Raw genomic sequence first — 16,941 nt, 5'->3', positions numbered from 1 at the left:
TTAAAAAAAATAATTACTTATTTTCACAAAAAAAAATAACATTTTTTTAAAAAAAATAATAATAACATTTTTTAAAAATTTTGTTTATAAAAATACCCTAACCCTGGATTTGCTCAGTGTGTCATTTTGTTGATTGATATCAAGATCTGATTGGATTTACGACTTGGGTTTTCTACATTGAAGAAAATCGTTGAAGGAATCGACCTCAAGTACTGAGCCGATAGGGCAAAACTTGATAAAGCTAGTAAGCAACTTTTGATTCTCAGTGTTTGTGTTCTCGGTGCTAATATTCACTGTGATTGCCATCACCAACAAACCGGCGAGGATTTGGTTGTTGTCTCTCCTGTGTTGGCCCCTGCTGTTGCATCTCAAGAAATTATCACTGAGACCGTAATTGAGAAGTTCGAAGAGACAATCACAGATGAAATGGACGCCGTTGTCGGTCAGTAGTGCAGGTCCAAATCTTACGATGGAGAAGAAAGCGCAGCTGCAGAGGAGGTTGATATGTCGTGCGCTATTGGAGTAAATGCGATGGCAGGAGTTGTAATTTAAGCAAGGGTATTTCATTCAGCATGAATCCGAATTGTCTTGAAATGGTGCAAAGCATCACCATTCCGAGAAGGGCATTATATTGTCTTGAAATTGCCTTGGTTTTTGTACCCAAAAACAGTTGTTTGGTGACTAAATACAATAAATGGTGAAGTGACAATTTATTGTGGCTCCAAATTGTGAGCCAAACTGGGCCTATATATTAACAAAATGTATCGATTTTTGAGACTGGAAATTGTTATTTGGTTGACAAAAAATTATTTATTATTAAAATATAATATATGGTGCATAAAATGGATCCATATAGTCTTACAAAGGCTTAGCTATCAGTAACAAAGACAATGTCAAATTCTACTTTAATCGGGTTTGTTTCCAAATTTTTATCAGTAAGAAATTATTTATCTAAATTGTTCAAAACTGAAGAATTTTCAAACAATCTCTATTATTGTAACATGTGGGCTTTTTAAAAATAATTAATTAAAGAGATAATTATCAATAAATCCCTCATAACAATTAAGTTTCCTTACATTAGTCAACTTTTCAATCATAACGGTGAAATTTTTTTAAGTTTCAATCATATTAAATCATATTAAGTATGTAATAATATTCATAATAGACGGAATACATATGATTACTCAAACAAGTAATATATAATAAAAAAAAATTAAATCAGTGGATTTTCAATCAGAATAAAGAAATTTCTTTAAATTTCAATCATGATAAATCATATAAAGTATGTAAGAATATTCATATGAAATTTCATAACAAACGGAGTACGTATAATCACTTAAACAAGTAATATACGGTGAAATTTCTTTAAATCAGTGGATTTTCAATCATGATAAATCATACTAAGTATGTAAGAATATTCATAGGAAATTTCATAACAAACAGAATACGTATGAGCACTCAAACAAATAATATACAGTGAAATTCTCTACAATTAGAACAGTGAAATTTCCAACAAGAAATTTCACTCTTCTCAAAATTGTGAAATGTGATTGTTTGTATAATTTTCATGATTTTCTGAAATTTTTTCTATCCGTATCTCCAATTTTTGTTCATAAATTTCTGTCAATTTTTTGAAATTTTATTTGTGTTTCAGGACAACTTCAATATTTTTTTTTGAAAAGGTCTGTGGACCTGAATATATTCAATAACCCAACCAACCTGGGATATGAATTGGAGGCAAAAAAAAGGCACTCGTGCCACCACTAGGTGTAGGGCTCGGAATCGGGCCGGACTGACCCAGAAATATGAGGCCCGGGCCAGGCTTGGCTCTCAAAATGAGGCCCAGTCCCCTGGCCCGGGCCCATAAGGCTCGGGCCTTTGGGTCGGGCCCGAGTTTTTGACTATATAATATTTATATATGTATTTTTTTGAGGAAAATGTATTATATATATGCATATGTGTAATATATATGTATTATGTATATATATATATATCTATATATATATATATATATATATTACTGCAATGTATGTGTGTGTATATATATATAATATATGTAAATATATACATATTATATATATAAATAAATAATGTATGTTGTCTAGTCGGGCCTGGGCTCTGGCCGGGCCAAAATTGACCCGAGGTGTCGGGCTTCGGGCCTGGCCCGGCCCCAAAAATGGAGCCCAGGCCCGTCCAAGGTGTCGAGTCGGGCTGCCCAGGCCTGATCTAATTTAGGGCTGGGCCGAGCTTTGGCCTGCTGGCCTAGGCCGGGCCAGGCTAGGCCCACGGGCCAAATAGTGACCCCTAACTAGGTGGATTGCAATAAGAAAACTACCAAACAAAGGAACACAAATACTTCAAAAGAAAATAGCGAATGAATTAACTTAAATCTGATGAATTTGGCTATGCAAACTCTCTCTTGCACGATAACTTCTCGTTCTCAATTCGTGAGAAGATCTGACTTGGTGCATCTTCAATCCACACCCTGAATTGCTGGCTATGAACATCAACTTTTGCTAACAAGAGAGTTGCCATATTAATATCTCGTTTCACATGACAAATAGACCAAGCAACGAAGTTGGACAACAGTCTTTGAATCTCCAAACTTACAGCCCTCCATGTCATCGGAGGCAACTCACCACCTTTGATAGCTTCAACCACAGATAAAGAATCCCCTTCTAGAACAAGGTTATAAAAACCCAACTCTGCCACTAACTTTACCGTATGTAACGCCCCCAAAGCCTCGACAAGTGCTAGTTCGAGATCCGTCGGACACACGAATGTACTACATGCCATCACATCTCCTATACAATCCCTGTAAATCACTCCCACACCCGTACACTTACCTCTACTGTCAATAGAAGCATCCCAATTTACCTTAATGAAATCTTGCAAAGGCCTCTCCAACCTTGAGAAACCAACTCAGTACTGGGCATCATAGACACACTATCACCTTGTTCAACCTGAGCTAGGAGAAACTCATCTGCCATACACAATCCTTGCTTGGCAATTTGGCTTGGATGTAAAAATTCACCCTCATGGACAAACTTATTCCTTCTTTGCCAAATCAAACGCATGGTAATAAATCATATTAAGTATGTAAGAATATTCGTATGAAATTTCATAATAAACGGAGTACGTATGATTACTCAAACAAGTAATATATAATAATTTTTTAAATCAGTGGATTTTCAATCAGAAGAATGAAATTTCTTTAAGTTTCAATCATGATAAATCATATAAAGTATGTAAGGATATTCATATGAAATTTTATAGCAAACGAAGTACGTATGATCACTTAAACAAGTAATATACGGTGAAATTTATTTAAATCAGTGGATTTTCAATCATGATAAATCATACTAAGTATGTAAGAATATTCATATAAAATTTTATAACAAACGGAATATGTATGAGCACTCAAACAAGTAATATATAGTGAAATTTCTTTAAATTAGTGTATCTACAATTCGAACAATGAAATTTCCAACAAGAAATTTCACTCTTCTCATAATTGTGAAATTTCCTTGTTTATATAATTTTCATGATTTTTTGAAATTTTCTGTCAGTATCTCCAATTTTTGCTCATAAATTTCTGCCAATTTTTTGAAATTTTATTTGTGTTTCAGGACAACTTCAATATTCACTTCCTTGTTAGTAAACTATTATTTAGTTCCTTATTTAGGTTTCCTTATGATTCTATGTAATGTAATATAGGTTTCCTAATATTGGTGTGTTTGGTAGAGCGGTTAGATTGATTTTCAATGCTAGCAGGAAAGTTGTGGAAAAAAAGATGAGCTTAAAACTGTGTAATATGTTGTGAGGTGTTTGGCGAACTAAAAGTTAACGCTAGCGGAAAAACTGTTGATTTAAAGTATTATAATATTACATTTTATGATTTTTATATTAAATTTTGTTGTTAAATTTAATCTAATTAATATGAGTTTTATTAAAATTAATTTTAAGAATTTATTATTAAATAGTTTATATCAAAATTAAAATGATTATCTTAAAATATTAATAAAATGATGTTTTAAAAAATATAAATGATTTATTAATAAACTGCCACCTAATTAGGCTATTATCCATAATTAAAAATTATTAAGCAAAAAAAGTTAGGGAAAATTCCAAGTCGGTATCACTTGTGAAACTTTTGGACGCTTAAGTCCAGTTAAAAAAACTTTATCCCTCTAAGATATCACTAGCATGCTAATTACTTTCTTACAATTGTCTTCTACCTCCCACAACAACTACACTTCTCCTCTTTCTCTCTTCTTCTCTATTTACTGTTGCCTGTTGGTATCCAACTTAAATTGAAGCTCATATCACCACGAACATACTCCGACCTTCCACCACCACCAGCAGCCCAAATCAACCACCAGATATGGCCGTTTTGAAACAATAACATTGGCCGGTCAATGTTATTGAAGCACACAATGCCCAGCTATATACTGTCCAAAATGACCATCGTATATGTCCGTTTTAAAACAATAACATTGGTCAACTAATGTTATTGTTTTGAAAAAACTTCAGATTCGACTAATTTGGGTGGCAGTTCGCCACACCACCACCACCATTGGACTCCCCTCACAGAGATGTACAATGTCCAACTATATTTGGACCAAAATGACCACCAAAAAAAGAGATGTGAGAGAGAGAAAGATTTAGTAAAAAGAGAGATGCAATAGGAGAGAGAAAGATACAGTGATGAGAGAGAGATGCAGGGGAGAGAAGATGTAGTGAGACGAGAAAGATGTATTAGAGACGATATAGTGAGATGAGAGAAAGTTGTGGCATAGAGAGAAATCATGTTAGATATAATCTCTTTGAAAAAGTGCAAAAAAAAAATTTGATAAAATTTAAATAATTATTAAAAATAAAATAGACTTATGAGAGAAAAAAAATTTTGGAGTAGATTTAGATGTCTAACAATTTTGAAAGTGGTATTAATTGTCATTTTTCAAAAAAGCTAAGTACAATAATTAAAAAATACTAAATAAAAAATGTTGTTATCAAATTTAAATATAAAAGTTATTTTATTAAATATTATTATATATTAATGTTCAGTGGGTCCCATGTTTTTATTTTAAAAATTGACATATTAATACCACTTTCAAAATTGTTAGACAGCTAGGTCCACTCCAAAAAACTTTATCCCTCATAAGTCCATTTTTATTTTTTATAATATTTTAAATCATTTAAATTTTATATGATTCTTTTTTTGTCCTTTTTTCAAAGAGGATTAGATCTAATATGGTTCTCTCTTGTTACTTTCTTTATATGCTACACATCTCTCTTATCTCACTACATCTTCTCTCTCTAGTGCATCTCTCTCTCATCACAACAACTTTCTCTCTCCTACTGCATCTCTCTTTACTACATCTTTCTCTCTCTCATCTCTTTTCATGGTTGTCGTTTGGTCCAAATATGGCTGGGTATTATGCGCTCTATGAGGGGAGTCCAACGGTGATGGTGGTGTTGTGAATTGTCGTCGAAATCGATCGAATCTAAAATTTTTTCTCAATAGTAACACTGGTCAACCAATGTTACTGTTTTGAAATAGTAAAATTGACCGACTAATGTTACTATTTTAAAACAACCATATTCGGTGGCCGTTTTGGGCCGTATTTGGTTGGGCATTGTGTGCTTCAATGAGGGGAGTCCAACTGTGTTGGTGGTATGGCAAACCACCGTCGAAATCGATTGGATCTGAAGTTTTTTTTCCAAATAGTACTGACTGACCAATGTTACTATTTTGAAATAGTAACATTGATCGACCAATGTTACTGTTTTAAAACAGCCATATCCGGTGGCCATTCTGGGCAGTATTTGGCTGGGCATTGTGTGCTTCAAGTGAAGGGAGTCCAACTGTGATGGTGGTATGGCGAACCGTCGCCGAAATCGACCAGATCTGAAGTTTTTTTTCCAAATAATGACATTGGCCGATCAATGTTGCTGTTTTGAAATAGTAACATTGACCGATCAATGTTACTGTTTTAAAACGGCCATATCCGGTGGCCGTTTTGGCCAATACTTGACTGGACATTGTATATCTTAGTAAGGGGAGTCCAACGGTAGTGGTGGTGTAGCGAATCATCGCCAAAATCGACCGGATCTAAGGCTTTTGTCTTATGGTAGTCTCAACTTTTCGATTATTTTTCGGGCCAAATGGACGGTCGTTGGTGGTGGTGGAAGGTCGATCAGAGTATGTTCATGGTGATGTGAGCTTCAGTTTATGTTGGATAAGCACCAATCAAAGATGAAAAGAACATATGGTGAAACATTAAACTATATTAGTTTGGATCAAGCCGGTATTAATATGGAAAATGACATTAAACTCTTCCTTGTTGAGGGCAAACAAAAGTCAGCGATTGGGCCTCCACTAAAATAGTCCATCGAAACAGTTGCAAGCATGCCAGGAAAACGTGCTCGAGCTCTTGCTATCAAAGATGGACCCCCTTGACCATTCTGTACAAATGGGTGAGAGACTGAGAGTATGTTGTATACTTCGCGATGTCTTTGGGAGCCTTCGTCTTCTGGCAATCCATGATTTCTCTCTGTCATGAAGAGGTGTCCTTTCTCTCACGCTTAATACGAGTAGGAATTGTTTGATATTCTCAATAAGAGAGAAAGTTTTTTGTGGGGGAAAGAAGAAAATGGTAAGAAAGTAATTAGCGTACTATTTTGGAATGGATTAAAGTGTCTAAAAGTTTCATAAGTGGTACCGGCCTGAAATTTTCTCTTCTAAAAAAACATGTTTAATCTTGTAATGATTGTATGCACGTTTCACATATTTTCTAGCACCTTCTTGACACCTTACAAAATGTTTGATCTTCATAGTTTGTGATAGTGAGATTGATTTCACGAAAGTAACCCATGAAGAATATATACCATTAGCTAGGTAGTATCTCATTGTATAGTTATGACCATTGATTTAATAATTAACTATAGGGGCACGCCCTTGAGTTAGTTCAGAAAAATGCATACATTGATGTCATTATGGAACCCTAGTAGTCCAAAAAATGCATGTCATATCCATAGATCATACGATGCAACAACTTCTAAAATGATTATTGGTTCATGACAATGTCTAGTGTACACACCTTTCCACGCAGTCGGACAAGTCTTCCACTTTCAATGCATACAATCGATACTTCCTAACATCCAATAAATCCACGAGAATCTGTTTAGAGGAGCTGCAGGAGTTGCTCTTACTCAAACTACGGCTCCTACTCCAACTTCGCCTCTGGAGAAGAGCCCAGCACTGATCTTCAACAATGAGTGTTTCGCGGGAGATAACGAATCATACTCTAGATTTGAGTTATCGAAAAGTAAAAGTGTAAAATATGTAAGAATTTAGTAGGTAACTCATTGGAAGCTACAAAAATGAAAAAGTTACCTAAAACAAGTTTTTACTCATTTTAGAAAATCCATTGGACACGCTCATGGGTTGGGGAAAAAAAATGGGGTGGTTTTATTGGAATAAAACTTTGATTCGATTCCAGCATGTATTGCTAAAATTGACCCAAAAATAAAGCCACCTCGACGGTCCACGTCATCATGGCTCCCACATCACTTCGTGGCCCCGCCAATCTCTGAGTGAAGGAGCACTGGAGTTAAAAACTTAAATCCTCCGTAAAATCTCTCTCTACAGAAAGTTTCTCTCTTCAAAGACTGTTGTTTCTGTTGACTAACAACAACAATAATGGACAACGAAGAATCACTGCCTAATCCGAGCCCTCAAAAGGTAGACGCGCGACCGCTGCTCAAGAAGTCAAGGACCACCATATCGGACGATTCTCATTTCCCTGGTCCACTCTTCCCCGCCGTCCGTCGCACCACCACCACTCCCCCTTCACGCCGGCTCCCATCTGATCTTCGCGTCTCCGTTGGCAACGATTCATCTCCGACCCTAGGCATCATTAACAGGAGTGGTGGCAGTACCGGTAGTAGTAGTAGTGCGAGCTTCTCTGATAGGGACTGGATGTACCCGTCTTTTCTCGGACCCCACACAGTAAGGAATCGGATCACGGTTAAGCCGGCGCCATCTTCGTCCAACTCCCAAAAGCTTGGTAAAGCATCGGCTGGTGGTGTGCAGAGGAAGGTTGCCGCAGTCGTGGATGAAAAGCAGCGGATTGCTAATCGTCCTGCGGTTGTAGAGAGAAAAACAAGCAGCGAGAAGGAGGTGGTTAGTAGTCAAGATTTGGTGATTCGGTGTAATTCAGTGAATCAAGGGCGAGCTCCGAGAGTGAAGCCTTCTTTTGTCTTTTATACGGTATGTTCATTAATTTTCCTAGAGGTCGCTCAATTTTTCTTTCTTATTTTCCTGCAGTTGCTGAGAAAGAAAGTATTGGGAAAGGAAAGAAGATCTTCAGCTGTTTTTAATTGACTGATTTTTATGTGTTTCGACAATTTTGTTTGCCAAGTATAGAAAGAAAAGTCACAAACAAAAATTGGTTGTTGCTTTCCGGACTTTTTATTTTTTATTTTTATCTGCAAGTGAGTATACCCTTTGGGGAAACATTTTTTCTGGTCATATGTTAGTAAATTTTCTTGGCAATTGTGAGTAAATGCCATGAAAATCAAATTGAAGTTAGTTCGAAATGAAATTGAAATTCATAATTTATTAGTTAGCTAGATGGGAAAACTTACAATGGGATAATTGATTTGAACTCAGAACATAGTTACTTCTGTGCATAAAAGAATGGAGGATGTGCCTCTGAAATTTTCATATGATTTTATTTTTTGAGATATTCTTGGAAATCTAACAGAAAGTCTGCCTTTAGCTCTCAACATTTTAATATTATGTGTCCTTTCTCTTGATTGTTAGTGACGCTTTTTTGGGGCTTTGGTGCAGCTTATTTTCACATGTATGTTTTCTGTATCTTATGCAATTTACCTGCGGAATGAAGTCTCAAGACTAGAGGTAAGCTATTTGCACAAACAGAAGTACTACTCGGTGCTATGATGCTAGTATTAGTGATTCGTTTTTTAATTTTTTGAGAGACAAATTGTTTTGAAGAACTCAATATTTCCTTTCGTTGCTGGAATAAGAAAACAAGGAAAATGAAACTGATCAATTTCTGGTTTTTATACTCTCGTCAAATTTTGTTCTACAAAAGTTTGTTAAAATTTTTCCTTGAGTTGGGTTTTAATTTTATTTAGAAGCCAGTTTCAGCGGATGGAAATGTTCGTGTTCTTTCCTCCATTGACTAAACATTAAGAAATTTTTGGTCTAGAAGTTGATAGATATATTTTATTCTTGCTTGCAGGGAGAGAACACTAATCTTCAGAGAGTGTGTATCTGTAAAGGTGCTGTAGGTAATGAAAACATCGCAGTTTTGCGGCACAAAGAGAGTAGTTCATTTTCTGATTTTGGTAATCCTCAAAGTAGAGTTGTTTCTATGTATACTGTTGTAATCACACTTCTTATGCCGTTTGTGCTGTACAAATATCTTGATTATCTTCCCCAAATAAAGAGTCGCTCGAAGAGAAAAGTGAATAATAAGGAGGAGGTTCCCTTGAAGAAGAGAATTGCATATATGGTGGATGTATGTTTCTCGGTTTATCCTTATGCAAAGTTACTTGCCCTCCTCTTTGCAACTATATTTCTCATAGGATTTGGTGGCTTGGCGTTATATGCGGTCAGTGACAGTAGCTTTGGTGAAGCTCTTTGGCTTTCATGGACTTTCATAGCTGACTCAGGAAATCATGCTGATAGGGTTGGCACTGGTCCTAGGATTGTTTCTGTCTCTATAAGTTCAGGAGGCATGCTGATATTTGCTATGATGCTTGGGCTTGTCTCAGATGCTATCTCGGAGAAGGTAGATTCATTGCGAAAAGGCAAGAGTGAAGTGATTGAAAAGAATCATATACTAATTCTTGGATGGAGTGACAAATTGGTAATTTTCTTCAGTGCCTTTGAATCTGCTGCTTAATACCAAATTTTCATAGTAGTCTCAACTGTCCAGTGATGTGCAGAATTCTTGACATATTATAAGATGTATTGATTTGTTAGTACTAAGGTTTTCACAATCTTAGGAGTGTATTTCCTTATAAACCAGAGGACTACTTATAATGAAGACTCTTACAAAGGCTTGTCAATATTTTGTCCCTGCACTCCCTTGGCGCTACAAAATAACCTTAACTGTACCTTATACTTGCTTTTACTTTTTGTTGGTTGGATGAGATGGATTGTTGTTTTTTTTTTTTTTTTCTTTTTTTAATCGAGATAGATCATTGTTTATTTACATGCAGAAATTATTGACTTTGTAAAGGTTTCAAACATCATGTACTTTAGAGCAAAAGTAGAGAGCTTCAACAAATGATGTTTTGATTGCAGGGTTCAGTCTTAAAACAGCTAGCAATAGCAAACAAGAGTGTTGGTGGCGGCGTAGTTGTTGTGCTTGCAGAAAGAGACAAGGAGGAAATGGAGATGGATATAGCAAAACTAGAATTTGACTTCATGGGGACATCCGTTATATGCAGGAGTGGTAGTCCTCTTATACTGGCAGACTTAAAGAAGGTAAGATTTGGATCTTTTTTCTTTTTTCTTTTAATGATATGGCAGTCACAACAGATACCCAAATTTAGACTGACGTGCTCTAATATTAATTTGGTTTTGTTTGAAAGGTATCAGTTTTGAAGGCACGTGCAATCATTGTGTTAGCATCTGACGAAAATGCGGATCAGGTTTTTTTTTCATATTCTCAATACTGCTATGCAATTCATATATAATATCTTGAAGAATTTTAGTTGTATGCTCTCTTTTGTAACCAGAGTGATGCCCGCGCTTTGAGGGTTGTGCTTAGCCTCACTGGAGTGAAAGAGGGGTTGAAAGGTCACGTGGTTGTAGAGATGAGTGACCTGGACAATGAACCCCTGGTGAAGCTTGTTGGGGGAGAACTCATTGAAACAGTTGTTGCCCATGATGTTATTGGGCGTCTCATGATACAATGTGCTCTGCAACCCGGCCTTGCACAGGTTACTTAAATGAACATTAAGCTGCATTTCTCAAAGAAGTAATGGTCTCATGTCAAAGTTTATGAAGATCATTTGATAATATCGAATTCTTTGTTTTTTTAATGTGCTAAACTTTTGTGAATGCATCGTTTTGTATGAGTATATTTGTTATTATCTTTTAATGTCACTCCTGGTAAACTAATTGAAAACTTTCCTTCAGATGTCGACGTGCATGGACAATATATCAAATCTAGTTAACATCCTATTCTAGATTTAGTAGTGTTGATGCTTTCCTTTTCCGCTTCAACCTATGGAGGACAAAATCACATGGACCCTTTCAAATAATGGTCAGTACTCTGTTTGGTCGTATTACAATGAGCTTAAGAAAGCTAAATACTATCTAGGAAACCCTCTCTTCCGTTGGAAAAATGCATCTGGAAAGCTAAAGTCCCTCCTAAAGTACCTTTTTCTGTTGGGAAGCATCATGGGGAAAAATCTTTGACCATTGACAAAGATGTGGCCCAATGGTAGAGTTGCAAGGGTGCAACCTAGAGGTCACGGGTTCAATTCCTGTTATAGCCTCTCCACATATTATGTGGGGTAAGGTCTTCGTATATCCTGTTTGTCCCTGACCCTGCCCACTCAGTTGTTTACCTTTTTTATTGACAATCTCAAAAAAAGAGGTCTTCAAATGGTAAATAGATGCCCTCTGTGCAGGATAGCTGAAGAATCTGTCAGTCATAAACTATTGATTTGTATTTAGAAAAATGCTATTTCATTGTGATTGGACTGGAAAAGTTTGGGAAGTTAGCTGGAGTCTAATCGGTACCAATTGGGTTATCAATGTTGTTAATTTGAGCTCAGAGCTTGGAGTTTGTTGGGAAACAATGAATCAAGCAAGAAGATCTTGGAGTTTGTCTTCTTAGCTACTGGTTGGCAAGTGTGGAAGGAAAGGAATCACAGAACATTTAATGATCAAGATTCTTCTCTCAACCAGTTTATGGATAATTGTGTTAAGTTTTGGATGTCAGATATATGTACTAATTTTCATGAGAGGTAATCCTTTTTCTGTGGATTGCACCTTCTTGGGCTTTGCTTCAATAAAATATCTTTCACATTCAAAAAACCCTCTTTTCTTAGCACTTTTATGATCCATCATTTTATGTGTGCATTCAAATAGGACATTGTTCATCATCATTCTTGTAATCATAATTCATAATTCCAGTTTTGTAAACCTATTCTGCATTTCTTCTCAATTCGGCAGTTCTGAATCAGACAACAATAATCAATTTAATTGGCAATCACATCTTTCCAGCCAATATGAGAAATAGTATTTTATATTAGTTCTTTTCCCACTCCTCTATTATGTCTCTTTCCTCTTTTTGTTATCTGAGTCATAGAACCTACAGGATTCACACCTCTTGTCCCTCTTGCCTGTACTCAAGTTTCAGATTGTTGATGTTTGTTTTACTTTTTCTGGCCAGATATGGGAGGATATATTGGGGTTCGAGAATGCTGAGTTTTACATTAAAAGGTGGCCGCAGTTGGACGGTATGCGTTTTGGTGATGCGCTTATTTCATTTCCTGATGCAATTCCATGTGGAGTTAAGGTTGTTGCAGACAAAGGAAAGATAATCATGAATCCAGATGATAACTATCTTCTAAAGGAAGGGGATGAAATTCTTGTTATAGCTGAGGATGATGACACCTATGCTCCAGGTCCTCTTCCAGAGGTTATCCTTCTTTTCTTCATATAGGCGAGACATTGATTTATTTATTAGGATAGTGAAGATTTAAGGCCATGGAAGTTTCTGATATCAACTGCTACTGATTTCTTGTCATTGTACAAAAATCTCTTATAATCAGTTAAAAGCGAAAAGAGAAATTACGCTCATATGACCTCCATCTGATTATTATTACTACAACTAATTTTGGATCCCAAACTTCAAAGTGCTAACTGACTTTCCATGTAGCACCAATGGGAGTAAGCTAATAACCTTGTAATTCTGCTTGTTCATTAGGAAACCCTTCCTGGCTGAAATTTCTTTGGCAAGAGGACAAATGGTCTATGATGCTTGTACATCTATTACATTTTTCTTAAATTTTATTGTTGTTTTCAGCTCTGCTGGAAATTTTGTAATCATCAGCTGCTCCATTTCAAAAGTGTGATGAAGAGCATGATGTGCTTAAGCACGCTAGCTTCCTTGAAGGTTGATAATGGAGGAAATAACAAAAGCAAATTATATACCTTCTAGGCTTTTTTGATCTGATTTTACAGAGTGTTGTCAATATGCATTGTAATGATATCATATTAGATGGAGTCTTTGTGATCGAGAATCTTCAATCGAAGTGGAAATTTTGGGTCAATGGGCTACCTTGTGAAATGGATTTGGAATCCTTGAAACGTTGTTGGTTGCAATGTCCTTTGACAAGGTAGGGATTTTGGCTTAATTATTACGGGGCTATCCTCAATAGTGACAGGAAATATTGTGGACGAGCTTTAAGATTTGGAGGGGTATATTTCCAATAGCTTCAGCTTCTCCCATTATCCTTGGGCTGGTAATGGAGATAAAGAGGAGTTTTGAAGCCGAGGAGTCCTCCCTTGTTTTGCCTCAACATAGATGGTTGTATACCCTTAATTATTGGTTTAGTGGTAGATTTCAGTGCATGGGATGACCTTTTGGATCTCGTTGTTTTCCTTGACCGGTAAATGAGCTTCTGTACTTTGTGTGGCATTCCGTTTGTGCACTTCCAAATATTTTTGCTATGACTGATTAAAGATGATGATGATAATAGTAATAAAGTGATAATAGTGCTAACAATATTCTAATTAACAATTTATAAGACATTGTATGACTTATCAGTGTGAGAACCTGTATTTCTCCTAGAATTGTTAACAATAATAGTTCTTTTTTTCTCTATGTTTCAGGTATTGTGCTAGGACAATATTTGTAGCTATGCTTGTTCTCATCCTTGTATGCCACGTACTTTGGCGCAGGTGCATAGGGGGTTTTTCCCTAAAATATCCAACCCTCCCAAATTTCCTGAGAAAATACTTTTTTGTGGCTGGCGGCGTGACATTGATGACATGATTATGGTAGGTAACTGTTCCATATCACACAACCATTTTATTTGTTAATATTTGAGTCTGTATTACTAAGCCATTACTGCTGTTGTTTTTTTTTTTATTTGAGGATATAATGTGGCAGTATAATATATTTGGTATATTTAACTTAGAGCCAACAAGAAATAAGTAATTGTTTTAATGGATGAAAAATATTTTTGCATTATATAGGTACTAGAAGCATTCCTGGCTCGAGGTTCAGAATTGTGGATGTTCAATGAGGTTGCAGAGAAAGATAGAGAAAAGAAGCTCACTGATGGTGGACTTGATATTTCTGGATTAGAAAACATAAAACTTGTCCACCGCGTGGGAAATGCTGTTATTAGGCGACATTTGGAGAATCTTCCTCTTGAGACCTTCGATTCTGTAAGTAGAACATCTTTGCTCTCCCTTTGAGCTCCCTTAAGAGTTTTTGTGTTTTTTTTTTTTTTTTTGTTGAGTTGATGAAACCCCCTCTTATCTCCTTCTCTCTTTTTTGTCTGCATGTTTTGTTCAGTCAAAACTCTCTTTTTGGTTTTTATTTTTTGGTCAATGGGTTCATTTTTATTGGTGGAAAACGAAATGGCACCTAATGCATAAGGCTGCCGCAGTGGTGGTGGTTTCTGGGAAGGGCTATTGTATGAAATTTCAGCCTTGCATTGCAGAGAGGCATTTCCATGATATGAGTTTGTGACCCCTAACTCTAAGTTGCAAGGAAGCAACTTTACCACTTCTCCAATGTCCACCCTTTAACTGTTATTATTGAACGAAAAATGGGAGAAACAATGGTATGACTTGGGATCTACTCAATGGAAAATAAACTCAAAATGGATGAGTTTGCTTCACCAAATCGGCAAATCCTCATATAAGTCTGTTACCAAGCAATAGAAGAATAGCGCACAAATATGATATTATTTTTTACCTTAGCTGATCTCTTATTTGCTCCTTTATTAGATACGTGTTGTGGAATGTTTGAAGCTGAGATTGGAGCATTTTAAAATAAAACATTTGATTATAATTAACTGACGTTCAATAGAACCAATACACTTCATTGAAAATTCGAACCCTCTTTCTTCAAACATGATAGCTCACTGTAGCAGCCTATAGTGTATAAAGAGGCACATTAGTTAGTGTCTCTGGCAGATCCTTTTCATATTGAACATGCAAAAGCATCCTTAATCTTCTATACTGACTCAATTTAACGACTGATTGCTAACTCTAAGTGGACAGATATTAATCCTTGCAGATGAGTCTTTGGAGGATTCTATTGTGCATTCTGACTCTCGATGTCTTGCTACTCTGCTCCTAATTCGAGATATACAGGTAACTATGGCACTCTTTTCAAGTAGATATACCTTATGTTAAATTAGATGTCTTCCAGATTTTTTCAAACTTAATATGAGGGGCATGATTAGCTGCTCATGAAGATTAAAACAACTTACTGAAAGGGGTATCTTATTTATAGATTGAGTTTTTGTCCATAGTATACTTTTTATGGCATACTTCAGGGAGTTGAAATATTGAATGTTGATTGGATTAGACTGTATCAAAATATATGCAGTGTTTCACTCAACACACTTCATGACGTGTGAATTCAGCATTACTTTTTTTTATGGGACATATGTTCTGCATTTATTATTTTTGTAGCTGCAATCTCTATGTGATGCCTTCATTCAGACTGGCACAATCAAGATCCGTTGTTTCAATTTTGGATGGATAATTGATGGGGTAGTGTTAACATTATAAAGTGGAATGGACATGACGGGAGAGAAGTGTATCCAGTTTTTTTAGGGATTGCTACTAATACTTGCTTTTTTTGTTTTGAGAACTTTTATGCGTTCTTAGCAGCCTCTGAAGGCATGCTTCCCATGGTTCACATGGCAATAATTTGACGTTTCATGTAGATGTGGCCTCATTGTTACAATAGGTGTTATCCTTGAAATAACTGTTATAATGTATATTTTTTGCCATGTGTTACAGTCCAAGCGTCTTCCTGACAGAGATAAGAAGTCAACTTCTTTACGACTATCCGGGTTCTCTCACAGCTCCTGGATCCGTGAAATGCAACAAGCTTCAGACAAGTCGATAATTATTAGTGAAATCTTGGATTCGAGGACTAGAAACCTGGTGTCAGTGTCCAGAATAAGTGATTATGTTCTATCAAATGAACTGGTGAGCATGGCACTTGCTATGGTGGCTGAAGACAAGCAAATAAATCGTGTTTTAGAGGAATTGTTTGCAGAGGAGGTACTTCCATTTCCATTACAAGCACATACTTTGGCTTGACCGATGAAGTTTTTCATTCTCTTAATATGCCTTCTACTGATTCCATTTCCAGGGGAACGAGATGTGTATTAAACCTGCAGAATTCTACCTTTTTGACCAGGAAGAGGTATGTTTTTATGACATAATGGTTAGGGGTCGACAAAGAAATGAGGTTGTCATTGGCTATCGCCTTGCCAGTGCAGACCATGCCATTATTAATCCTCCTCAGAAGTTGGAACCCAGAAAATGGTCCCTTGATGACGTTTTTGTGGTCATTTCGTTAGGGGAATAAACGGGAAAATAAAAGAGCCAAGGCTACCTAGGTCTATTGATTGGTGGAGTGGTAACTGTAAAGTCAAATTGTGCATTAGAAGAACATTTCAGGAATCTAGGGAGTTCTTTACATGCTGGGTATACCAGTCCTTAAATTCATTGCAGGAAATATGTTGTTTTTTATTTGTCATAGTTAATGTAGAGTAGATTTGTTGTAATGGAACTTATACTGAGCCAAAATAAAAAATAAAAAAATTCATAGAAGCTACCTCAAGAGTTTTACCATTTTCTCGTGTCCTTTTTCAGAGTCCTTTCTCAATCACAAGTAACTTTTTCTC

At 36.2% G+C, this 16,941-nt stretch overlaps 1 protein-coding gene across 4 annotated transcripts; it reads left to right on the top strand.

The window, feature by feature from the left end:
• The first annotated feature begins 7,632 nt into the window (after positions 1 to 7,632).
• LOC119984056 (probable ion channel SYM8) lies at positions 7,633 to 16,867 on the top strand. Of its 4 annotated transcripts, XM_038827816.1 has the most exons (13): positions 7,640 to 8,275; positions 8,858 to 8,926; positions 9,273 to 9,321; positions 9,808 to 9,902; positions 10,343 to 10,525; positions 10,633 to 10,692; positions 10,756 to 10,983; positions 12,447 to 12,695; positions 13,961 to 14,059; positions 14,258 to 14,452; positions 15,296 to 15,388; positions 16,046 to 16,312; positions 16,404 to 16,867. In XM_038827816.1, the coding sequence occupies exons 1-13, from the start codon at positions 7,706 to 7,708 to the stop codon at positions 16,620 to 16,622; spliced, it is 2,376 nt and encodes a 791-aa protein (XP_038683744.1). In that variant the 5' UTR covers positions 7,640 to 7,705; the 3' UTR covers positions 16,623 to 16,867. The 4 variants fall into 4 exon arrangements, with proteins under 4 accessions (XP_038683745.1, XP_038683742.1, XP_038683744.1 ...); XM_038827814.1 differs by having other exon boundaries at positions 7,639 to 8,275; positions 9,273 to 9,902; XM_038827815.1 differs by having other exon boundaries at positions 9,273 to 9,902; positions 10,780 to 10,983.
• The last annotated feature ends 74 nt before the right edge of the window (positions 16,868 to 16,941 follow it).

This window comes from Tripterygium wilfordii, chromosome 18 (genome assembly GCF_013401445.1).
Source record: "Tripterygium wilfordii isolate XIE 37 chromosome 18, ASM1340144v1, whole genome shotgun sequence".
NCBI classification, from domain to species: domain Eukaryota; kingdom Viridiplantae; phylum Streptophyta; class Magnoliopsida; order Celastrales; family Celastraceae; genus Tripterygium; species Tripterygium wilfordii.
The sequence above is the reverse complement of the archived record's forward strand: the minus strand, read 5'-3'. Positions and strand labels throughout refer to the sequence as shown.